The following is a 26,038-nucleotide window of genomic DNA, read 5'->3' as shown; positions in this document are numbered from 1 at the left end:
ACCTGCCTGACTGGCTAGTACCATACCTGCCTGACTGGCTAGTGCCATACCTGCCTGACTGGCTAGTACCATACCTGCCTGACTGGCTAGTGCCATACCTGCCTGACTGGCTAGTACCATACCTGCCTGACTGGCTAGTACCATACCTGCCTGACTGGATAGTGCCATACCTGCCTGACTGGCTAGTACCATACCTGCCTGACTGGCTAGTACCATACCTGCCTGACTGGCTAGTACCATACCTGCCTGACTGGCTAGTGCCATACCTGCCTGACTGGCTAGTACCACACCTGCCGGACTGGCTAGTACCATACCTGCCTGACTGGCTAGTACCACACCTGCCTGACTGGCTAATACCATACCTGCCTGACTGGCTAGTACCACACCTGCCTGACTGGCTAATACCATACCTGCCTGACTGGATAGTGCCATACCTGCCTGACTGGCTAGTGCCATACCTGCCTGACTGGCTAGTGCCATACCTGCCTGACTGGCTAGTACCATACCTGCCTGACTGGCTAGTGCCATACCTGCCTGACTGGCTAGTACCATACCTGCCTGACTGGCTAGTGCCATACCTGCCTGACTGGCTAGTACCATACCTGCCTGACTGGCTAGTACCATACCTGCCTGACTGGATAGTGCCATACCTGCCTGACTGGCTAGTACCATACCTGCCTGACTGGCTAGTACCATACCTGCCTGACTGGCTAGTACCATACCTGCCTGACTGGCTAGTGCCATACCTGCCTGACTGGCTAGTACCACACCTGCCGGACTGGCTAGTACCATACCTGCCTGACTGGCTAGTACCACACCTGCCTGACTGGCTAATACCATACCTGCCTGACTGGCTAGTACCACACCTGCCTGACTGGCTAATACCATACCTGCCTGACTGGATAGTGCCATACCTGCCTGACTGGCTAGTGCCATACCTGCCTGACTGGCTAGTGCCATACCTGCCTGACTGGCTAGTGCCATACCTGCCTGAGTCGTTAGTACCAGCTGCCTGACTGGCTAGTACCATACCTGCCTGACTGGCTAGTACCACACCTGCCTGACTGGCTAGTGCCATACCTGCCTGACTGGCTAGTACCATACCTGCCTGACTGGCTAGTACCATACCTGCCTGACTGGCTAGTACCATACCTGCCTGACTGGCTAGTACCATACCTGCCTGACTGGCTAGTACCATACCTGCCTGACTGGCTAGTGCCATACCTGCCTGACTGGCTAGTGCCATACCTGCCTGACTGGCTAGTACCATACCTGCCTGACTGGCTAGTACCATACCCGCCTGACTGGCTAGTACCATACCTGCCTGACTGGCTAGTACCATACCTGCCTGACTGGCTAGTACCACACCTGCCTGACTGGCTAGTGCCATACCTGCCTGACTGGCTAGTGCCATACCTGCCTGACTGGCTAGTGCCATACCTGCCTGACTGGCTAGTGCCATACCTGCCTGACTGGCTAGTACCAAACCTCCCTGACTGGATAGTACCAAACCTGCCTGACTGGCTAGTACCATACCTGCCTGACTGGCTAGTACCGTACCTCCCTGACTGGATAGTACCAAACCTGCCTGACTGGCTAGTGCCATACCTGCCTGACTGGCTAGTACCATACCTGCCTGACTGGCTAGTACCATACCTGCCTGACTGGCAATACCTGCCTGACTGGCTAGTACCATACCTGCCTGACTGGATAGTGCCATACCTGCCTGACTGGCTAGTGCCATACCTGCCTGACTGGATAGTGCCATACCGACCCATACCTGCCTGACTGGCTAGTACCATACCTGCCTGACTGGCTAATACCATACCTGCCTGACTGGCTAGTACCATACCTGCCTGACTGGCTAGTGCCATACCTGCCTGACTGGCTAGTGCCATACCTGCCTGACTGGCTAGTACCATACCTGCCTGACTGGCTAGTACCACACCTGCCTGACTGGATAGTGCCATACCTGCCTGACTGGCTAGTACCAAACCTGCCTGACTGGCTAGTACCATACCTGCCTGACTGGCTAGTGCCATACCTGCCTGACTGGCTAGTGCCATACCTGCCTGACTGGCTAGTGCCATACCTGCCTGACTGGCTAGCCTGACTGGCTAGTACCATACCTGCCTGACTGGCTAGTACCATACCTGCCTGACTGGCTAGTGCCATACTTGCCTGACTGGCTAGTACCACACCTGCCTGACTCGTTAGTACCACCTGCCTGACTGGCTAGTGCCATACCTGCCTGACTGGCTAGTACCATACCTGCCTGACTGGCTAGTACCATACCTGCCTGACTGGCTAGTACCATACCTGCCTGACTGGCTAGTACCATACCTGCCTGACTGGCTAATACCATACCTGCCTGACTGGCTAGTACCATACCTGCCTGACTGGCTAGTACCATACCTGCCTGACTGGCTAGTGCCATACCTGCCTGACTGGCTAGTGCCATACCTGCCTGACTGGCTAGTACCATACCTGCCTGACTGGCTAGAACCATACCTGCCTGACTGGCTAGTGCCATACCTGCCTGACTGGCTAGTACTATACCCGCCTGGCTGGCTAGTACCATACCTGCCTGACTGGCTAGTACCATACCTGCCTGACTGGCTAGTACCATACCTGCCTGACTGGATAGTACCAAACCTGCCTGACTGGCTAGTGCCATACCTGCCTGACTGGCTAGTGCCATACCTGCCTGACTGGCTAGTACCATACCTGCCTGACTGGCTAGTGCCATACCTGCCTGACTGGCTAGTACCACACCTGCCTGACTGGCTAGTGCCATACCTACCTGACTGGCTAGTGCCATACCTGCCTGACTGGCTAGTACCATACCTGCCTGACTGGCTAGTACCATACCTGCCTGACTGGCTAGTACCATACCTGCCTGACTGGCTAGTACCATACCTGCCTGACTGGCTAGTACCATAACTGCCTGACTGGCTAGTACCATACCTGCCTGACTGGCTAGTACCATACCTGCCTGACTGGCTAGTACCATACCTGCCTGACTGGCTAGTACCATACCTGCCTGACTGGCTAGTACCATAACTGCCTGACTGGCTAGTACCATACCTGCCTGACTGGCTAGTGCCATACCTGCCTGACTGGCTAGTACCATAACTGCCTGACTGGCTAGTACCATACCTGCCTGACTGGCTAGTACCACACCTGCCTGACTGGCTAGTGCCATACCTGCCTGACTGGCTAGTGCCACACCTGCCTGACTGGCTAGTACCATACCTGCCTGACTGGCTAGTACCATACCTGCCTGACTGGCTAGTACCATACCTGCCTGACTGGCTAGTACCATACCTGCCTGACTGGCTAGTACCACACCTGCCTGACTGGCTAGTACCATACCTGCCTGACTGGCTAGTGCCATACCTGCCTGCACCTGACCACCTATTACCATACATGTACCTGCACACCCCTGCTCCTTACCCTATTCTGTGGAGGACAGCAATATGCTCTACCTCCCATCTCTGTCTCATCACTTGGCAAATTTTCTTGATTTCCTTCTCTGCCATGGGAATGTATGCATCATACTCTAGTCTGATAACTTCTTTACCATCAAAATTATTTCTGGTTGTACCTAATGAAAACAAAACAAGGCAGGAATTTGAAATAGAGATAAAGGCAAAGATATGGAACAAACAAACAATAAGAAAATACACGTCACAAAACTTTATAACCAAGTATGCTAGACCTTTGGTGCTTGCAGTATATTTATTAGTAATTATAGCAACTAAAAATGCCTCAATTTGGCCCCCATAGAGCAGATCATGTCACATTATGTACTACGGATAAGTTCTAGTTCAATATACACAAATGTTGTCCAGGCGGTGTTTGTTCGGTATACACAAATTCAACTTGACACATTCCTACACCTCACTGGTGGCCATTCATGTAGCTGGGGGCCTTCCATCCATTTTACGCGATGCCAGTATCACAGGCGTGCAGCGTTTACCGCTTCTGTGACGCGGCACAAGTACGCACTCCGATGCGCTCGCAAAAGTGGGCATCTTGGATCGCAATCCAAACAAACTAAGCTAATTTGGCACGGATGGCCCCCAGCTATGGCCGACTTAATCCTGACCATCACGTCGGATTTGTCTATAACCACCTGTGTCATTTTGGACCGGGGGGGGGTACTCAGTACAAATGACCATACGGGGACGTGCCGCAAATTTGGGTAGCATTTTCAGCCTTTTGGTATATCAATGACCCCTTTTTCAAAGCCTATTAAGTTGGTATATGAATGGGTCCTTTTTTCAAAATTTTCTCAATTTTTTCGAAAAATAGCCCAATTTTTCCTTAATCTAGCCAAAATTTTCCCAAAATTTTGGGAAAATTTGTAAAAACTAAGACAATTTGGGTTAAATTCGGCCGAAAATTTTGACTTTTGGTATATCAATGGGTCCAAATTTCTTGAAAAATTGGTATATTTATGGGTCCACTTTCAAATTCTCAGCGGTATGTCCCTACCAAAACCAAACTTGAGTACACCCCGGGCTCCTTGGATGGTCAAAATAAATGCCTTTGACATGTGTATAATTGTAAATAAATAAATAAATAAACTCATTCAACTTAATGTTGATAGTTAACTCTCTCCATGCAGGTGTCGACTGCAGACAAGTTTCAATTTTGTTTTGAAAATAAAAAAATTCAGAATTTTAATGACCATGTTTGGAATCAGCATGAAAAATGCATTAAAATGAGTACAAACCTAGTGTTGGTTTAGTGGTTTTTGAGATTGCTCTTGATATTTTGAGAAAACATCTCAAAAGTTGGGATTTTTTTTATGTTGAAGCCTATGTATAACATGCAAAGCATTAATAATTTAATGCCAATTTTGGATGTCAGATTTTCTCCCATTTGCATTGTATTCAAATGGCAGGTACATTTCTAGCAAAGACACTGCATCTAACTGACAGGTGAATTGACAGTCTAATTCTTGCTAAAATCATTTGTAGTGAATAGTATGTGTAGACAGTGGCGTATCTAGGGGTTGTGGCGACTGGGACCAAGGATACATAATGATGGTACCCCCTCCCCCCATTGCCCCCATGTGCACACAAAAAATTATTTGGACTGATTAATTTTGGTTATAATGAAGTTGAATTTCAAGTCGATCTTTCAAATGACTATTTGTGGAAAATGTTTGACTTTCATTGCTTGGAGGGGGCACAGAACTTGATTCTTAATGTGTAGCCTGGGACACATGCCCCCTTCCCCTAATTGGCTGGAATGGTTCCCTGTTGTCATTATCGTTCATTCAATGATTTCATCCAAATCCAATGTGACAATATGTTTTGATGAATCCAAGTGTGGGAAAATATTGGATCCAAAACATAATAATGATAAAATTGGATGCTTTACATCCAATATTTATTGAGTCTTGTTATGAGTTTTAAAATATTGACTCAACTATGTCTCGTCCCAATATTTTAAAACTCATAGCTCAACCATAAATATGGGCTCAATCAATCCAATTTTATATCATAATCTGATCCATGGGGACAAAGGCGGACAAAATATATATATATAAATCAATAAAATACATAAGAAAATACACATTTTTTTTACAAATCCTTATAACTTTAGAACCAAGTATGCTAGACCTTTGGTGTTTATGATAGCCTAATGTTACTACCTGAGACTATTATACCTGAATAATAGTCTCAGGTTACTACAAGGTATTTTAAAATCATAGTAACTTAATTTTCAAAAATGCCTCCTTTGGCCCCCATATGGAACATATTTCACATAATCAGATGGTCACTATCAAGTACAACATTACAATGTTGGTTGTAATGTGTCCAGTATCATATTATGAACACAATTAACAAAACTGTTAAAATAATCAGCACATATGAACTTGCATTTGGTAAATAGTTCAAACTGTTATCCTCCTTACCAATAAACAGTGAAATAGCGCCAGAGGTTGGGGAGGTCACCTTCTTCACTGCATCATCTACATTCAAAATATCAGATGTGATTTGAACTGTATTCTGTCCAGTTGCCATGTTGTCGAGGACTAACAAAGAAAAAGATAAAATAAATTATATTGCAAATTCAGGCACCGCTCTGCAAAAATTAGGTGGCGCCCCTAAATCCGCCTCTGTTCACATGGTACCTATGCATTGAACCACAGATGTCAAAGAACAGGGATAAAGACCTGGATAGTAATTTTATAGAATTATTAGTATCTTTGAAAAGATATAGGTACCGTATATATCAATGATTTCAGACATACACAGGTGATGAGTTCAACCTGCTTGTAGTACAGGGTGATATATTTAAAATTGATAATATTTAAAAATTGTATTCATCTATTGCTATGGTAATTACACGTAATCCATCACTTCTATGGTGAATATATACAACAATCAATATTGAATAAATCCACAACAAAACATTTGAGATGGCAAAGAAACAAAATGAGCTAACAGTCCATGAATGTGTCTATAATTCAGTGTGTCCATAATTTTATCCAGTATTAGTCTAGGTTTGCTGTTTACTTCTGACAATTAGGAAGGTAATTATTACTTCAAGATGAAACAAAAGCACCCTATTGGGTACCGGTAGCCTAGTTCATGACACATGACCGTATCTCAATATTCCAGACATTCCATTTAACTTGCTTGAGCATATTTGATATACTTACCTACAGTTATTGCTGTGTAAAGATATTTATTATCCTCCACTTAATGGTGGAATTAGAGCAATTTCATCATTGTTTTCTAAATGCAGCACTGTATCATCATCTAGACTCACATATTCTTGGTTAACAGAGAGCACCAAATTGTCTTGAATTATAGATAAACTGAAATGACAAAATAAACAAACTGGAAGATATTAACACAAAAAATAATTGGGATGTTGTAGTAAGAAACTCCTTCCCCTCATCTTACATTATAGCATGTGTATTAGGGTGCATCAAACGCCCCTCATGTCAACCATATTTTTTGTACCTGGTGTCAAACTGTGCCATTTAACTAGAAAATCATCCCCTCCAAATTTAAATTCAATCGGAGGTCGGGAAGGGGGTCCACCGTGAGCTTAAAGTTCGGACAGAGGCAACCAGTAAAAGTCCGGCCGGCAGCTATTGAATTATATATACAGTTATACATAATAACATAAATAGTCACTCGATAGTCGTTTCACAGTGCTCAATACCAATTTTTAACAAGGTAGAGCTAGTTTAATAAAAACAATATATTTTGAGGTTCAGAGACTGAAATATACGTATGATTTTTTTACGTTTACGATCTGCTTGAGGGCCTGAGTGGTTCTTTAACACTGCGAGACCATCGTCTCTGTATAATCCTACCTGATGTGCATCGAGCTCCTTCTCGATTTTGGTGAGAATATAAAGGCCTACTAGTTCGCATACTTGCCCCGTCATATGCCCCCATGGGCACGTCGAATGCGTTATCAGTGTCACGTTTTACCCATGGATAACGCATTCAACGTATAACGTATAACGTATAACGTATTCATGGATAACGCATTCGACGTGCCCATGGGGGCATATGACGGGGCCGAAGTATGCGAACTAGTAGGCCTTTATATTCTCACCAAAATCGAGAAGGAGCTCGATGCACATCAGGTAGGATTATACAGAGACGATGGTCTCGCAGTGTTAAAGAACCACTCAGAAGTATATTTCAGTCTCTGAACCTCAAAATAACTGTGGAGACAAACCTGAAATCAGTGAACTACCTCGACATAAACATGAACTTGGCAACCGGCGTGCATCAACCGTACAAGAAACCAAATAATGAGCCAATGTACATTAACAAACAGTCCAACCATCCTCCACAAATCATCAAGCACATCCCTGCCGCCATAGAAAAGAGAATCAACAGGCTATCATCGAACCAAAGAACATTTGAAAAAGCTGCACCATGTTACAACGAAGCACTGAAATCCAGCGGATACGACGGATCCATCAAATTCAGCAGCAACAAAGAAGACAACAGGAAAACGAGAAAGAAGAAGAACCGCTCAAGGAAGATAATATGGTTTAACCCGCCTTACAGCAAGAACGTAAAAACAAATGTCGGCGGAACATTCATCAAACTGATAAACAAGCATTTTCCCCGAGGGCACAAGTTGCACAAGATATTTAATCGCAATAATACCAAGGTTAGCTACAGTTGCATGAAAAATATGAGGTCAATAATCAAGTCACACAATAATAAGGTCATCAAAATAAGGACTCATAAACAAACCGAAACCGCAAGGAAATGCAACTGTAGAATCAAAGCAAATTGTCCCCTCCGAGGAGAATGCTGGACTGAAGCAATAGTGTACAAGGCTACTGTAACATCTGATGTGGAATCTAAAGTATACATAGGACTTTCAGGAGGACCGCTCAAAGATCGATTCCGTAACCATACGTAAGTCCTTCAGACACGAGAAATATGAAAAGGAAACTGAACTTTCAAAACATGTTTGGAACCTTAAAAGAAGTAGGCCTAATTCCAATTACACGAAATCATCTGGGAAATAGTTAAGCAATCAAACACTATGAGACGTGAATGCGGTCAATGCAATCTTTGTCTAGAAGAAAAACTTTATATTCTAAAAATGTCAGAAGAAACCCTCTTAAACAAAAAAATCCGAACTTATCTCAAAATGTCGCCACGCAAGAAAAAAAAGTAGGCGTAATTAAGTTGTTGTTTTGATTTTTGATTTGCGGTGCCATTAAATTTTCGCGAAATTCACATCTATTTCACGTAGGCCTATCCGCGTGGGTCGACTTTTCGTATGTTTCATATCCACGCGTCTTTATGTGAGACCTATCCGCGTAGGCCTACTTTGCGTATATTTTTTTCGGTTCCGTAATCAAGGATCATAACAACAACAGAGCAATAGTCTGACGATCGCCGTGAGGCGTGAAACTACTAGTTACTAAATGCTGAATATTATTTAGCCAAAATTGTTTTATTACAGTTATACATACATATTAATAGCTGCCTTTAGTGAATGTTTTTATAGTACCTCATATCTCAGCCAAAACTCAATAAAATGCAAATCCATTTGAACTAAGCAAAAAGGCAGCTATTTTCAGACATAATTGAAGTCATAATAATAGCTGCCATGTGCATGTTTCTCTTTTTACAGCCATTTCTGCATGGGAAATGGGTCCATCGCATGCTGCGAGCTTAAAGTTTGCATGATTGGTGCCTTTTGCTTAATGACAAATCAATCAGGCAGCTATTTAGTTTTCATTACTTTATACTGAACATCACTGTGGCTGCCATATGAATAACAATGTAATAAATGTACTTATCTATGTTGCTTATCAGTCCATATGATATTGGTAAATTGGGTAACATCATTCAGTTTACGCTCTCTCAGATTAGGTGTCCGTTTTCTATCTTGCTCCACCACTTGCAAGACATTCCTAACTCTGGGCAGCAGCTAGGAAATCTGCACTGAGTTTCACGCCACATTCTGCTGCATCATTACCACATTGAGCTACATTGACGGCTCTAACATTGCTAAGCGATTGCAGATAAACTAAGGACTCAGGCCAAGTGTCAACATTGTCTGCTAGGAATTTGTCATTGATCTGCAGGATGTTCATAGTGAACCTTGCCTGCAAAATCAGCTAGGACGACTGTTGACTAAGTGATATTCTCAGGGTCAGGGAACTTTGGCTTTCCAAAGCCTGCGCCAAGAGAATATATGGCTTTAGTGCTGCTGCATCAGGTTTAAGTTCAAGTAGCCTTCTTGCTAAAGCTTGTCTCTATTGTAGGCCTACTGGTACCTTTCCACTGAAGAGAGCAAGCGGTGCCATCTCTTTGGTGAGATACATGTACTTGTTGCAACACCGAAATTGATATCGGCATACTGCAGGAGGCGCTTGTACAAGTGAAGATCATTCCATGGCAGGTCAGAAGTGACTTACCCACACAGGGTATAGGTCAGAAGCAACACTGCATGCTATCCAGCAGGAACTTTAGATTATTGTTGCAAATACAACAAATTCACATATCTTTGATAGCTGGTGCTTTGTTGTCACAGTGCCTTGCGGAAACTGTTCACTGTGATTCTGCATTAGAGAGATTTTGATGCTACATGTATACATACAGCAGTTTGGACATACATGACTGCTTGAATGTAATTGATTGGCCCGAGTCCTTAGCTTTACTGCTATCGCTTAGCAATGTTAGAGCAGTCAATGTGGTAAATGATGCAGCAGAAAGTGGTCTGATCTCATACAGATTTCCTAGCTACTGCCCAGAGTGAGGAACATAATCAAATGTCTTGCAAGTGGTGGAGCAAGATAGAAAACAGACACCTAATCTGAGAAAGCATATCATATGGACTGATAAATATTAAACAATTTATTACATTGTTATTCATATGGCAGCCACAGTGATGTGCAGTATAAAGTAATGAAAACTAAATAGCTGCCTGATTGATTTATCATTTAGTTAAATGCACCTACATTTGTATCATACACAATCTTTAAGCTTGTAGCGTGAGATGGATCCATTTTCCATGCAGAAACAGCTGTAAATAGAGAAACATGCACATAGCAGCTATTATTATGACCTCAAATATGTCTGAAAATAGCTGCCTTTTTGCTTAGTTCAAATGGATTTGCATTTGATTGAGTATTGGCTGAGATATGAAGTACTTTAAAAACTTTCACTAAAGGCAGCTATTAATGTGTGTGAATAACTGTATATATAATACAATAGCTGCCGGCCGGACTTTTATTGGTTGCCTCTGTCCGAACTTAAAGCTCACGGTGGACCCCCTTCCTGAACTCCGATTGAATTTAAATTTGGAGGGGATGATTTTCTAGTTAAGTGGCACAGTTTGACACTAGGTACAAAAAATATGGTTGACATGAGGGGCGTTTGATGCACCCTAATGTGTATATATATGTTCCCTTATACTGTAGTCTGGGCTGGTGACAGAGCAATGTAGTTTGGTTTTGCCAGATAAAGTATTATATAGGCCTACATGTATACATATGTACTGGTATTTCCCTGAATATTTTAAGGGGGTACTACACCCCTGGCCAATTTTGTGCCTATTTTTGAATTTTGAAGTCGGAAGTCTACAGGTCAAACCTGATAGTCTCAGGGTCAAACTACGTGTATAGGGTGCACTACACTAAATCCTTCCGCATTTGGTGTAACCCTTCATAGTTCCGGTAAAAAATAGCACCTATGCGAAATATATCGGCGTCCCGCGGGAACCAAATTTGAGGGAATCTTGGTTGTTTTGATAAAAAAGATAGAATAGGAGCTCAGCATTACATATCTGTTCAGAAAATTTTCTGAATCGAATGTGCATGGGTAATAGGCCCTCGAAACAATATCATGGCCGGAACTGGTAAGGAGGCGAGCGTGTCGGCTGAAATTCGGGATGGCGCTGTTCAGGAGTTCGTATCTCTCAAGTTTGTCTTAACTTGTCCCAAAAAATTAAATTAAAATAAAAGTTTAATCTTTATTTAAGACATTGGTTTGATCAAAATATTAAAAATGTTGTTACATGGGGTAGAAAAACAAACTTACTTTCTTGTATTTTCCCGTATTTCAATGGGACGATTATTTAGTGGTGTGTGCCCTTCAAGACTCATTTTTAAATGCTATGGACATGATTAATACCTGATTTTAAGTGCCAAAAAGTTGAGATTTTTGACTGAAACTGATGTCTTTGCAAAGAAAAAAGTCTGTTTTTCTATTTCCGTCTACAAATACGCGATTTCATTCTTAAACGCATACGAGAAATTAGCTTCAAAACGCAAGTTCCCGTCGAATTGACAATTTAAGACCGTGCTTGAAATTGAGCTATTTTGGCCCCAATATCATAGAAGTGGTCACTTTTGGTTATCTCGGTGCTGAAAAAATGAAACATCTTTGGAATTATTTTGATGCAAAATGTAATTATAAGATCAAAACTCAATTATAACCGTTTTGAAAATAATCACTGAACCTTTAATTGGGTCTCAATAGACATTTAAAGTCAAAGCATACTATATTATGGCCTAATGATGACAAAATAACGGCATTTTTATCTCATGACCAAATGTTCAATTCCCAAGAGAGAAATGTATCAATTAATTCTAATGATGGGGTTTCTTAATTTTAGATCTTGCAAAAATAATACATGCAACTTGGAAATTTAACATTTTAGAGTGTCAAATTACCGTTCTATCTACCCATATACACCCCCCCAAACTTAAGGCATATGCCTATTGACACGCCCTTAATCTAAGAGGGGGGGGGGGGGTGAAATGATCACATGTCGCTTTTCGGTCATGTTAAATTTGTGATTGTACATATATTTTTTGTAAACAAAGTCACTTTCCTGATGTTAATGGGATTATGAATACAGTTTAACATGGTCAAAATGTTGCTCTGGCCCTTGAATGCTGAAAATTGCGAAAAGTATCATATTTTCACTCAGTCCGAGCTTGTTTGGAGCCCTGTTTTATAACTTTGGAGTGACTAGCGATAAAAAGCAATTACACTTTTTTAGGATGTTGACCACTGATTCCAAAAATAAAGAATATCAAAAATATTTTTTCTTTATAAGGGTGCACTACACTAAATCCTTCCGCATTTGGTGTAACCCTTCATAGTTCGTAAAAAATAGCACCTATGCGAAATATATCGGCGTCCCGAGGGAACCAAATTTGAGTGACTCTTGGTTGTTTTGATAAAAAGATAGAATAGGAGCTCAGCATTACATATCTGTTCAGAAAATTTTCTGAATCGAATGTGCATGGGTAATAGGCCCTCGGAACAATATCATGGCCGAACTGGTAAGGAGGCGAAAGTGTCGGCTGAAATTCGGGATGGCGCTGTTCAGGAGTTCGTATCTTTTAAGTTTGTCTTAACTTGTCCCAAAAAATTAAATTAAAATAAAAGTTTAATCTTTATTTAAGACATTGGTTTGATCAAAATATTAAAAATGTTGTTACATGGGGTAGAAAAACAAACTTACTTTCTTGTATTTTCCCGTGTATTTCAATGGGACGATTATTTAGTGGTGTGTGCCCTATAATCTTCTGAATCCTTCTTGACAATCATGCAATGATAAACATTTTGGCATTTTCGTTTTAAGCTTACCTTGGATGTTGATTGATGATGGTCCTCAGTAGTTTTTTCACCTGTACAGTTGACTCAGTTACAAACAACTCTTCTTTCTTCCCAACTAGCTCTTTACTTTTGGCGAAAAATAGCAAAATAACCTCAACTGTGGAGTTTTGTTGATGCATTTCAACTCAATTACTTTCCAGAAATCAGCTGGCACGATCTATTACAGACAGCGTGTCACCCATGTATAATTAATTTTTGCGCATGGGCATCTATGCAACAGCAATCATTGCCAGTGATCATGGTGATGCATGACTGATGATATCAGATTATTTGCAATTCACGATTTATTTCGTCATTCCTTCAATGTTCTATTTACATTTAGTAAACAAATCTGTATAACAGTCTGAATGCCAAGCGCGCAAATGATCCTAAATCAATGTGCAAATTGTCAACGCTGACGGTAGCTGTAACTTTCTGTAAGCTTACTTGAAATTTTGGCATTAGAAAAACACGTTTCTAAAATGAATTTTTTCAGCAATATTTTTCGCCTATGTGTGATGTATGCACTTGCATCAGTTATTGGGGTTTTGATGCTTATAGTTACAGCATTCACTATCATTTTCAAAGGTCCAAGGTGGTATTTCAAAAGAAATGTTAGAAATTCTAGGCCAGAATGTATGGAAGATGCCAGTTTGGGATCGCATGGTTTTCTACGAACTCAGGTAAGGGAATAAACCAGTGTCATGATGTCCTATAAATGAAAGTGAAATGTTGAAAATTCCAAGCAGGGCCAGGGAACTGCGACGTAAAAGTGCACGTAAACATGTAAAAGAGTGGACGCAAAAGTGCGTCTACTGATACGTCGCCACCTCTCTCCGTCCTCATTGCAGAAATGCGTCTACCTTCCGCTGCATAGTGCATACCACAAACGCAGACGCATTCACAATAACTAGGAAGAGAAGTGATGGGACAATTTATAAGCAATTTGCGTCAATTAATTAACAAAAGGAATAATTTGGGTTTCATTTATAAATGAAAGTCCGAAAATACGCAAATAATCAGGAATGTTCGCCTTGTGCAAATACAGCAAGTAAACAAGTCACATGTCGAAGGTGTCAACAAACTCTCCTGGGTCAATGTCCGTTCGTCAGGTCGAAGGCGATGCAAAATTGCATCACCGAAGTCATTACATTTGATGAAAAAGTTTCATACACAAAAAGGTAAAGCCTGAAAAAGATAGGGAGACACCCGTAGGCTCAGGGCATTTCAATATGTTAATTAACTACTGCACTGAACATTCAGCAACTCAAGGCAAAAAGTTACTGATTTATTGATCAAATATTTGTTTCCCCTCATTTTTGACTGTGTAACGCCACAACTGTTGTCTGTGCTGAAATAAAATTTCCAGTGCAGTAGTTGTAGTCCTTGCCCCTATAAAATACATATATTACTTGTCACCAATGCGGTATAATTTTTGAGAAAAATGCAAAAATAGGCACAAAATTGGCAAGGGGTGTAGTACCCCCTTAATATGTTTGAAAATTGGAGACGATTGAGTGACCACTCTATCTTCTACATGTATGCACATAGAAACTATCGTGTCGTTGTAATAGTATGTACGTATATTTCTCGACCACAAACGCAGACGCATTCACAATAACTAGGAAGAGAAGTGATGGGACAATTTATAAGCAATTTGCGTCAATTAATTAACAAAAGGAATAATTTGGGTTTCATTTATAAATGAAAGTCCGAAAATACGCAAATAATCAGGAATGTTCGCCTTGTGCAAATACAGCAAGTAAACAAGTCACATGTCGAAGGTGTCAACAAACTCTCCTGGGTCAATGTCCGTTCGTCAGGTCGAAGGCGATGCAAAATTGCATCACCGAAGTCATTACATTTGATGAAAAAAGTTTCATACACAAAAAAGGTAAAGCCTGAAAAAGATAGGGAGACACCCGTAGGCTCAGGGCATTTCAATATGTTAATTAACTACTGCACTGAACATTCAGCAACTCAAGGCAAAAAGTTACTGATTTATTGATCAAATATTTGTTTCCCCTCATTTTTGACTGTGTAACGCCACAACTGTTGTCTGTGCTGAAATAAAATTTCCAGTGCAGTAGTTGTAGTCCTTGCCCCTATAAAATACATATATTACTTGTCACCAATGCGGTATAATTTTTGAGAAAAATGCAAAAATAGGCACAAAATTGGCAAGGTGTAGTACCCCTTAATATGTTTGAAAATTGGAGACGATTGAGTGACCACTCTATCTTCTACATGTATGCACATAGAAACTATCGTGTCGTTGTAATAGTATGTACGTATATTTCTCGATTAAATAAGATTTAATTTTGAGTGACTGCAGTGTTGTGCAAACTTTTCAGTGCCAAGGTGCGGCATTGGCTCGCCAGGCCGTGGTAAAGGATTATCAAGTACCATACCGGTAACCCAATTTTTAAGCTTAAAAAAAAGGAAGCTCAATACCGGACGTACAATTCACGCGCTGTGTCTTTGCATGCATGCCATATCAAGGATCAAAATATAACCATGTATTAAAATAATAATTTCTCAAGAAAATCCGTAATGAAAACTTAAAAAGTATGGTCAGTATAATGATATATTTACATGCATATTAAACCTTAAGAACTGTCAGTGTTTATTTACTTGCATTTAAGGCTTCCGATAAACGGCGTGTTTACCGTAAAGGCCAGGTCGCAGAAGCGTAGCATGTGAAAATCCGCTTGCAATGAATTTCCTGCACAATGCTAATTGCTACAGGCTTACAAAATCCACTGTAATTTCTCTATTCGGGACTTTATGTAACATATAAAAGTGTCTTTCATTTCAAAACATACAGGATGTTCGTCTCCATTATGTAGCAGCAGGATCATGCAGTAAACCTTTGATGCTTTTCCTTCATGGCTTTCCTGAGTGCTGGTATTCATGGCGCTATCAACTCAAGGAATTCAAGAAGGATTATCGGTAATAAAAAATTATGATTTTATGAATAATTTATGATATGTTTAAAACATTTGCATATTTAATTTATAAAGATAACAACAATAAAATTTATATACAAGTGGATATTCATACGTAGTGGTAGATAAAATGAATTAAAGTTTTAACTTCAACACTACACTATTTTTTGCTCACCTGGAACGTTTTCACTTCAGCAGATGGTGATGCTGTGTTGATATCTTGTCTACAATCGGGATATCTCTCACTGATGACGTCTTATGATTGACAGAATGACGCATAGGATGTTACGATGTAGCGCCGCCCCCCCCCCCTGGGCATTAGCAAGTTATCCCAAATAGGATCTAATATCTAGTCCTTGGTCACGATTTAGTCTTGGTTTTTGAGTCCTTATTTGTATGGCTTCAAGAACTCTCCGGGAAAATTCTTTTTGCTCCCGTTCAAGCACCTTGATGTTTTCCCAATCAATCTGGTGACCTTTAGATCTCACTACATGTTCTCTGACCGCTGATTTAGAGCTGCCGGCAGTGGACTTGTGTTCACTAAGCCTTTTCTCAAGCTTCCTGGCAGACTCGCCGATATAACTCGCGTCACAATCAGCACAGTCAATTTGATACACAATCCCAGATTGTTTAACAGGTTCTGTCTTGTCTTTAGGGGCTAGCGCACTCCTAAGTGTATTTTGAGGTTTGAAGGTAGTTGAAACTCCCGCAGTCCTGAACGCTCTGCGTAGCTTCTCAGAAAGACCTTCTATGTAAGGTAGGGTGACAAATCCTTTGTTAGCTGTTTCCGTGTCTCGGTTCTGAGAAGAACTGTCTTTGTCTTTGGGCTGACCACGAAAGAAAGTCCAGTCTTGGTAACCGCAGTTCTTTAGCGCGTTCTTCACAAAAACCAAGACTAAATCGTGACCAAGGACTAGAAATAGATCCTATTTGGGATAACTTGCTGATGCCCAGGGGGGGGGGGCGGCGCTACATCGTAACATCCTATGACGTCATTCTGTCAATCATATGACGTCATCAGTGAGAGATATCCCGATTGTAGACAAGGTATCAACACAGCATCACCATCTGCTGAAGACGCTAGTCGGACAAGTGAAAACGTTCCAGGTGAGCGAAAAATAGTGTAGTGTTGAAGTTAAAACTTTAATTCAATAAAATTTATGTAACTTGTATAGAAATAACGTTCCAGAATACAACAATCAAAAGTCAACAAAAGTCAGATACTGCTCATATTTGATAAACAATCTACGCTTATAAGGATTAAGCCTAATTGTTTGTTTGAAAGCCTCTTTTTGTCTAGAAGTATATAGCATGACACTTAAACATTTTTGCCCAGGTATCATGAGATTCCTTTTCAGTTTTTACAGTTGTGCACTCTGTAGTTTCCTATTTGTTCTCATGTTGTGTGAGATTTTTGATGGTGAGATGGCATACAGGGCTGCAGCAACAAGCAAGAGCCTTGGGGCCCATGGACAAGAAGCAGTGTGAGGCCCTTTTAACATCTCCTTTATAAAATCAGCCCTATCCCTATTTTCACTTTTGCTCGGCCCCTGAACCCTTGGGCCTATGGACTTTGTTTGTGACCCGGTTTACCTGCTTGTTACACCCCGGTGGTACAAAAATGTACCTATTTGGTGGCTGCACATGAAAAAAGTTATTCCTTACATTAAAACCTTCTTTATCTTCATCACAACCTGTACTCACTATGTCACAATATTTTCTATTATTTTCTTCAGTGTGGTGGCTGTGGATATGAGAGGCTATTGTGAATCGGAAGTGTTATCTGGAATGCATAACTACGAAATGTCAAAACTTGTTGGTAAGAAATTATAGAAATAATCATGGAATTAATATCTGATCTAAATGTTTTCACAAAACTGCAGCAATATTTCTTTTGAAAATCAAATCAAATATATAATCAAGGGGAATGAGTCACATGTCGTATTGCGACAACGCATTGCTTTCAAAAGCAAATAGTTGCTTTTAAGAAAGCAACATGTTCTTAAGGCAGCCAATAGTAGAGGTTTTGGCAATGCATTGCTTTCAAAAGCAACATATTGTTTGAATTTCTCAGTGTAGGAGGCACAAATCAGTGCATTATTTTCAATAGGAGAGCTTTTGGCAATGCATTGCTTTTGAAAGCAAGAGAAAGGGACCACTGCTGCCACCATTCATTTCTGTCACAAACCGATCACATAAACTGTTAACCACATATAAGTATCCTGCTCCTTCACCAGCCACATGCGGTCCTGTCGGGACTCAAACCCACAATCTTGGGATTAAAAGGCGAGCGTACCAGCGACAGCATATAGACCAAAAGAGGACATCCCCGTCAATAACTTTAACATACTTTTACATATGTGACAATATTATATAAATACTGTTGTTTTAATTTTTGTCAATTATGTAGGTGATGTGAAGGGTGTGATAGAAGCTCTTGGTTATAGTTCCTGTGTTCTAGTAGCCCATGATTGGGGTGGCCTAGTTGCATGGACATTTGCTATGGATTACCCTGATCTGGTAGATAAGCTTATCTGCATGAATGTTCCACATCCAGACCGTTTTAATGAACATTATTATGACAACATAAGACAAAAATACCTGTCTTGGTAAGTTGTAAATTTATTAATACTTTAACGTACAATGTCTGACGTCACCCCTCTATCAAATTACCTACATTGTATAGTCTACTGTATTAGACCATTTTAATTTATCATCCCTCTATTCCCTCTGACCATGGAAAATTCACCAATCCTGTTCTGATCATCTGATCCAACCATGAGAAAATCAAAAAGGGAATGCAGAGCAGTCTATACATTGTACGGCCCATGATTGGTTAGTGTAGTGCGTAAGAGGGATGTGTATTCCGCAAAAAAACAACTTTTCTAGGTATTGTTGACTTGGTGCCTTGAAGAAGACCTAACTTGTGAGATGGTTTATATGTGGTTCTACACCCCTTGATAAATTTTGTGACTAATTTTGCATTTTTCTCAAAAAATAACTACACATTGGTAACAAAAGTTATGTATATTATAGGGGCAAGGAATCCAATAGGATTGAAACTTTTCAAGATATGGATAATTTTGTAAATGATACCTTGATATTTTCGTGAATTACTATTCTGAGTAATTGGGCTAATAAGTTTCCTGCTTTACACAGGATTGAATAGGGATTATCATAGTTCAACTGTCAATTATTGATTAAATAAACCTCTTTTTAATAAGTACTTTCAAGGATTTGAAAGTCCACTTAGTCCCAAGGTCAATACCATGAAATTAGGAATTCCAAAATTTTACTTTCTTTATGGGAATGTCATCTTTAAAGGCATACATGTATAACCCAAAAACATGCCTGGCTACTTGTTCTGGGTTGGAGCTGTCACATATGTATGTACGTATAAACACAGTCAATCATACACATGTTAATGCTCTGTGTGCTAGCCATAGGCTTCAATGTAAAAAGTCTTGAGATTTGAGATATTTTCTCAAAATAGCAAGAGCTATCTCAAGACCCACTGAACCAATACTAGGCTTGTTTTGTACCCATTTTAATGTCTGATTCCAAATATGGTAATGAAAATGAACAATTCTGAATTTTTAGAATATTTAAAGAAAAAATTGAAATTATCGTCAGTAGTTGACACCTGCATGTTGAGGATTAAATTATTTAATTTATCTGGGCTTACATTTGGTGATGGCTGCGATATCCCAGATACATCTTCAAACCAACTTGTGTGGCTGCAAATTGTTGACTCTTGAAGGGATTGTAGTAGTGATGATGCATCTTGGTTAAGATAATGATCAGTGGTGATCCTGCATTTTAAAAACCACCTCAAAACATGTAATTAAGAAATAGAGGAATAGTATCCTTAAGGTGGTACTACACCCCTTGATAAATTGGTGACTATTTTTGCATTTTTCTCAAAAACTAATAATACACTGGTAACAAAAGTTATGTATTATAGGGGCAAGGAATCCAGTTACTACACTGGCATTTCAGTGACTCAAGACAAGTAGTTATTGATTTATTGATCAAATATTGGTTTTCCGTCATTTTTGACTGTAACTCCACAACTGTTGTCTGTGCTGAAATAAAATTTCCAGTGCAGTAGTTGTAGTCCTTGCCCCTATAATATACATATCTTACTTATCATCCAATGCGCTATAATTTTTGAGAAAAATGCAAAAATAGGCACAAAATTGGCCAGGGGTGTAGTACCACCTTAACACCCAAATAATGTATCCGAGGCAGTAACTTGTAAATAATAGGTGAGGCACATTCTATTCTATAACCACAAAATAGTGTCTTTTTGGCCCAAATATGTGACATGATCAAGGGGAATGAGTCCGATGTTGTTATAGGTTTTTGCACACCATGCAGCTTCAAGATCAAGCTGCTTACTGACACTAAAACTCTCAGTAATTATATTATATTCTCAATCATCCAGGTAGACAAATAAATTACAAGAAGACTGTTGGTATCAGCAATAAAGGTACAGAATAAAATGGCATTCTGGGCACAACAAGTTTTACATGCGTATGCATACGTTAAACAAAAGTTGTCTTCTGTATAAAGGTATTGACCCTTTACATGGTCATCTCAAAATGAGGTTCTATCCACAAAGTGTGTGTTGTGTGTGTGTGTACCCCCGTCAAACACATGCTTTAATTACCGCGTATGCTTTGCAAAAGCCTTCTGATGCACTTCTAAAAAAGCGGGAGAAATAAAAATGCACTTTTTGCTCATGCGTTTGCATGGAGAACCTCATTTTGGTAGCAAGATGGCGGATCTGTGCAAAGGGCAAATAGGAAGAGGTGTTGAATGTAGTAAACCTTTTGTAATGTACTCAATATCTTGCCATGCAGGTACATGATATTCTTTCAAATTCCAGTCCTGCCAGAGATGATGATTTCTGCTGGAGATTACGATTCTATTAGAGACTGCTATAAAGGTGACCAGATGGGTTTGAGGAATAAACAGAATGTAACAGATGATGACGTGGAAGCATTTAAGTTTGCAGCTTCTCAACCAGGTAAATTCCAATAATTATACATAAGATCATACAAAAAAATCTTCTTATTTGATTGGCTAATTTATTTTTGCTATATTTAGTGTCAAGCTAAAAAAAGACTTTTGCACTCTGTGCGACCAATAGTCAATTTAGAATTGCACGAAGCTATGGCAACGCTGACAAATGTGAGCATAGGCTTGCTGTGACCACCTCAAATTATAGGCATGGGTAGTTTAGACATTTTTATTTATTTATTTTGTTTTCCCTGGTGATTGATAAAATTAAGTGGAAGAACAGGAATTTATATGCAAGTTATATTAAAACAAATATTTGATATTTGTATTTGTTCAATGGAAATTATATTTTCCTTTGGTGATTATGAACTATTCCATTACACTTGCAAAGCCTCACTGAATGGAACAGTCCATATTTCACCAAATGAAAATGTTCTTATCATTGTACTCATAAACATTCAATATTTGTACATGTATAACTAGAATAGTAAACATAAAGCCAGAAAAAAAAAGTTGATTGTCCATAGATCCCTTCCAAGGGTAGAATTGGTTAGATTTTTTTTTATAATATAGACAAATCCAACAAGCCAAGTCATGGTCAGGATTTGGTCGGCCATAACTGGGTCCCTGCAGCACCAAACTGGTGTTGTGACTGCCCAATTGGGTGGATCAAACCCACTTAAAATTTGATGTTAGATTCTTTTGTGTTGTAAACTGTCATCATTCTTTTGTCAACATGTAACACAGGTGATATAATGTAGTTTAAAATACCCTCCAAGGCCGCATCATTTCACATTTTGGGTGAGATGGAGCCAACAGGGACCCAGCTATGGCTATGTCTATAGGCAAAACATGTTTGCCTATTTTAAAATTTAGCTTAACAAATAGCCCAAATAAGTATGAATTGGCATATATATTTTCAACTGTATACCACTTCATTCATGTTTTTTAAAACGGTTTAGAAGTGTGAAGAAACTGTTTTAAACACTCTTCTTAGGATGTCAAAAATATTGAAAACAACTTTTTCTGGAATTTCCAAAATAGGGAAGGTGTTGGTTTATACAGTAAAACAAAAAACCTTTTTTCCAGATTAGGGTCAGCAGCTGAAGACAATCAAACAAATTTTTTTTGGCCTAATGGGCTATTTATACAGTCATGTATTACACCCGGGTATTACAAGCTTGAACTAGCCCATTTGATTCACATCCCTCAAAAGAGCACTAGGTGAGCAGCCATGAACAGGGGTGAAGGAGTCTACACTCTTGAGTCATATTTATGATCCACTGCTTACAGCTGCTGACTGTGACTACATATAAGTATATATAATCTCATTACCAGAAGTGAGGCATCTTCCTGTCAGTCAACTTTAGGTATAAATCAATACCAGCTTTGAGAAAGTCAGAGGTGGCTCTGAAAACGGACACTAAGTTTTCACTTAGTAATTAACTAATTTTTAAATTTATTGAGTAGTCAAAATTATCTGTTGTGAAATTTTTCTTTTCGTTTTTATTTTGCAGGTTCTTGCTCAGCTGCAATCAACTACTATCGTGCATGGTGGAGGTATCCAGCTGAGCCGCGTCACAACCCAGTGGTCACCTCCCCATCGCTACTTATTTGGGGTGAAGAGGATAAGGCCTTTGACAAAGATATCTTGCCCGGTCATAACAAGTTTGTAAAAGACTTAACACTAAAGAAGGTCTCTGGTGCAAGTCATTTTGTACAACAAGACGAACCGGTTATAGTGAACATCATCATGAGGGAGTTTTTAGGTAGTAGTGAGTGATTTGTTGATACTTATAAGTTATACAACTGTGAAGAACATTTTGCAAGAACCCAACCAGATGCAGGACAGGCTAGAAGTTACCAGTCCCATCATATCTTTTGTATTACAAAGACGTATTAAGAAAAGAAAAAGAAAGCCGGTTTTATGATAAAAATTAAATTGTTACTGGTGATCTGAAAGCACACTTCATCTTACATGTAGTTGCCAAAATTATGCCAAAAAGGTTGCTCAAAGTAGCCCAATTTTAAGGCAAGTCGCCGTAGGATTTTCTGAACTTAAGGCAAGTGATCTTTAAGTACCCAACTTGCATGGCTAAACCTCATTATTGGCATCGTTACATCCCAAGTGAAAAAAAGGCTGAAATTCAGGTGTATGAATGAAACAAAAATACTCAGATTTTAAAATGGAAATGTGGCAGAAATTACCACAAAGTCTCATTTGTCGGTGGCAAATTTCAAGGCATCAATTAACTAGATAAAAAATAGATAAAGATAGAATAGACACCAATCAATCTAAAATGGTTTATCGGCATCATTTCATACACTGATGTACCGGTGGTATTAAGTAAATAATTAAGACTCAAATGGTTTATCGGCATCATTTCGTAAACACTGATGTACCGGTGGTAGTAAGTAAATAAATAGAAAGGCTGAAGGAGATATTCTTTCTGAATTTATCATAGTAAGGTTATGAGTGTTAATAGAACTAACCATCATGTAAGATTTAAGAAATAATTATTGTGACCTGTTCCCACTAAACCAGGAACGTATTGGTAACATTTTGCCTTTTGATGTTTTGATATAAAATATAGTGGTAAAGAGCAAATAAGCTTTAGAATGATGCCAAATAACATGTATACCTTAGCAAGATAGGATGCAATTGGCCCAGGGCTCCTTAGATGTTGGTATCCTAAGAAATGGGGCAGTGCACAGCACATAATGGCAAGTAACTATAGTTAATAATTGATTAAATAGTTCTCTTTTTCATACACACTTTGATACATGTATGGGTAGTAAGACAAATACTGGAAACTCAATTTCACCCATTTGACAAATGCTTATTTCATGTATGTTTTAAAGGCTTTGGGTATGCTGACATACAGAGTGCAATAGAATTAAGGCACCAGTTATGTTCACCCCTGTATATCCTAAACAAAGTCAGATATGTCAAAATTTGTTGAAATTAGTTGAGAATTTAAAGAAACCAGGGGAAACCAGAGGAAGATGTAAATTCAAGTGATTTGTACACAATGCATTCTTGAAAAAGAGAACTAGCGCTGTGTTTTCCATTGATTAGCACATTAAAACTAGTGTCTTGCTTTCATTGATTAGAACACAAAAGTGCAACTTTTCAGTTTTTTTCCCTCCCTTAGGTTTTAGATCACAGTTTCTTTAATTTTCAACAAATGAGGTCTTAAAGCAGAGCTAAAGAGTGCAGTACATGTATTGGGTTCTTGTGTTAATTTTAACATATTTTTCTTTGTTTAGGATATGGGTGAAAATAACTGGTACCTTAATTCTTTTGCGCACTGTATTCCTGGGTTTGTGGTCACTGATATGGATTGAAGTGAAAGTAGCAACTGTTGCATTTGAAATTGGAGTATCTAGATCTAATTATGTATACTCCACCAGGGCTGGATTTACCACAAGGTGCAGTGGGCACATGCCAAGGGACCATGATCTAGGGAGACAAAATTTTGAGAGGAAAAAAATAATTAAAAAAAGAGGGAAAAAAAAAAAGTAAAAAAAAAAGTAGAGGAAATATCATAACACAAAGTCAACCTGGGCACTTTTCACTCCCTTAGCATTTAAATAGCAAATTTTTGTGCAGTGTGAAGACACTTTTCATCCCCGTGGGATTTTAGCACTTTTCCAGGTCAATTCTGGGATGAGTCATTGGGACGGCTTGGAAAAGATTAGGTTACAGTGATATGAGTGGGGTGTAACACCTTGATCCAAGGAGCCAGGGGCAATCACGTTGCCATGCCCAGGGCCAAAGAGCCAGGGTGCATTCATGTTGCCCTGCTCAAGGACCAAAGAGCCAGGGTGGCAGTCATGTTCCCATGTCCTGGGGGCAGCAGAAGGTAAATCCGGCCCTGCATTCCACATATTATGGGCTGAAAGCCTGAACTGGATATGTCCAAAATTGATGTTTTAAGTTTAATAATTATAGGTTAATACATGCGTATCACTTGCTGGCAGTGAAAATTTTGTACAAAATAATGCACATACTGAGATGTTGGTGCGTCTAATGCACGAGTCCCGAAAGGGGAGTGCATTAGACGCATCAACATCTCAGTACAAGCCAAAGTCAGCAGGCTCCCCCTAACCTCTAACCAAATCAATGTTGTTTACTTTCAGTTTATAACTGCAAAAAATGCATTAAGTGACCCATTTTTTATTTGGATTTTTAATTTCATCCTGTATAACTTCAAGGTCACCCTGTGCAATGAGTTGAAATGTGTATATTTAAATTGCTTGTATACTTTTGCTAGTTTAGGGTTGATAGTTGTGGAGATATTCTAATTTGAAACTTGATTGGTGTAAAAATTCATAATATTTGTGATGTAACGCTAAGGGTGGCGAGTTCAATACACATGGCCGTATATATAATTTGTGTTTTCTAATAATTTCGCCCAGATGGGCCTAATTGTGTATATACCGTGTATGTATCAATTGTACATAGTTTTTCAATTCCTAATTAATTTCTTGTATTTCTGTACTATTTTTGCAACTTTTTCATGTCTATTGGATGCACCGTCAGATGTAATGAAAGTGTTATTCCAATAAAATTTGATTTGATATCGATCAGCCAAGCAGAAGGCAAATTACGTCAAGTAGCCATGAGTCATGCATGATCAATTTGCATAAAGTGGTGGTTTCCATGCAAAATTTATAAATATTGCGTGGTACAAACAAGAAAAATACCCGAATGATGTCAAAATTTGGCTCAAATATACGTTATGGTTCATACTATCAAGTGAGTTTAATATTTTTATGAATGGACCTTCCTTGGCTGTAGTATTAATGGTAGCACACAGCCTTCTGTACATATCAGCGCTGAGTTTAAATTATTACGTCAGGTATGTGTGTCGGTTTTTTAAGTTTTTTAAATTTTTTGCATGTAATATGACGATAACATACTCAAATCAA

General features: G+C 39.5%; 2 protein-coding genes across 2 annotated transcripts in view; one reads left to right on the top strand and one right to left on the bottom strand.

Annotated features, from left to right (window-relative positions):
• LOC140159334 (molybdopterin synthase catalytic subunit-like) overlaps nt 1-6,821 on the bottom strand; it is a 45,325-nt gene extending 38,504 nt beyond the window's left edge. The window contains exons 1-3 of the mRNA XM_072182778.1: nt 6,683-6,821; nt 5,933-6,052; nt 3,457-3,607 (exon numbers count right to left, since the gene is read on the bottom strand). Of these exons, the coding sequence (XP_072038879.1) occupies nt 3,457-3,607; nt 5,933-6,041 (260 nt within the window). The 5' untranslated portion in view covers nt 6,042-6,052; nt 6,683-6,821. The remainder of the gene's footprint in view (nt 1-3,456; nt 3,608-5,932; nt 6,053-6,682) is intronic.
• A 6,546-nt stretch (nt 6,822-13,367) lies between these two features.
• Nucleotides 13,368-25,716, top strand: LOC140159333 (epoxide hydrolase 4-like). Its single transcript, XM_072182777.1, has 6 exons — nt 13,368-13,813; nt 15,958-16,082; nt 17,815-17,897; nt 18,489-18,687; nt 20,944-21,110; nt 22,621-25,716. Exons 1-6 carry the CDS (start codon nt 13,613-13,615, stop codon nt 22,884-22,886), a joined length of 1,041 nt encoding a protein of 346 aa, XP_072038878.1. The 5' UTR covers nt 13,368-13,612; the 3' UTR covers nt 22,887-25,716.
• Nucleotides 25,717-26,038: the final 322 nt, after the last annotated feature.

This window comes from Amphiura filiformis, chromosome 8 (genome assembly GCF_039555335.1).
Source record: "Amphiura filiformis chromosome 8, Afil_fr2py, whole genome shotgun sequence".
NCBI lineage: Eukaryota > Metazoa > Echinodermata > Ophiuroidea > Amphilepidida > Amphiuridae > Amphiura > Amphiura filiformis.
The sequence above is the reverse complement of the archived record's forward strand: the minus strand, read 5'-3'. Positions and strand labels throughout refer to the sequence as shown.

Excerpts from the sequence above, each read along its gene's own strand:
- LOC140159333 (XM_072182777.1), top strand. The coding sequence starts at position 13,613 with ATGAATTTTTTCAGCAATATTTTTCGCCTATGTGTGATGTATGCACTT. Across the intron at positions 13,814-15,957 it reads ATGGTTTTCTACGAACTCAG|GATGTTCGTCTCCATTATGT; the intron begins GTAAGGGAATAA and ends CAAAACATACAG. Across the intron at positions 17,898-18,488 it reads CGAAATGTCAAAACTTGTTG|GTGATGTGAAGGGTGTGATA; the intron begins GTAAGAAATTAT and ends TCAATTATGTAG.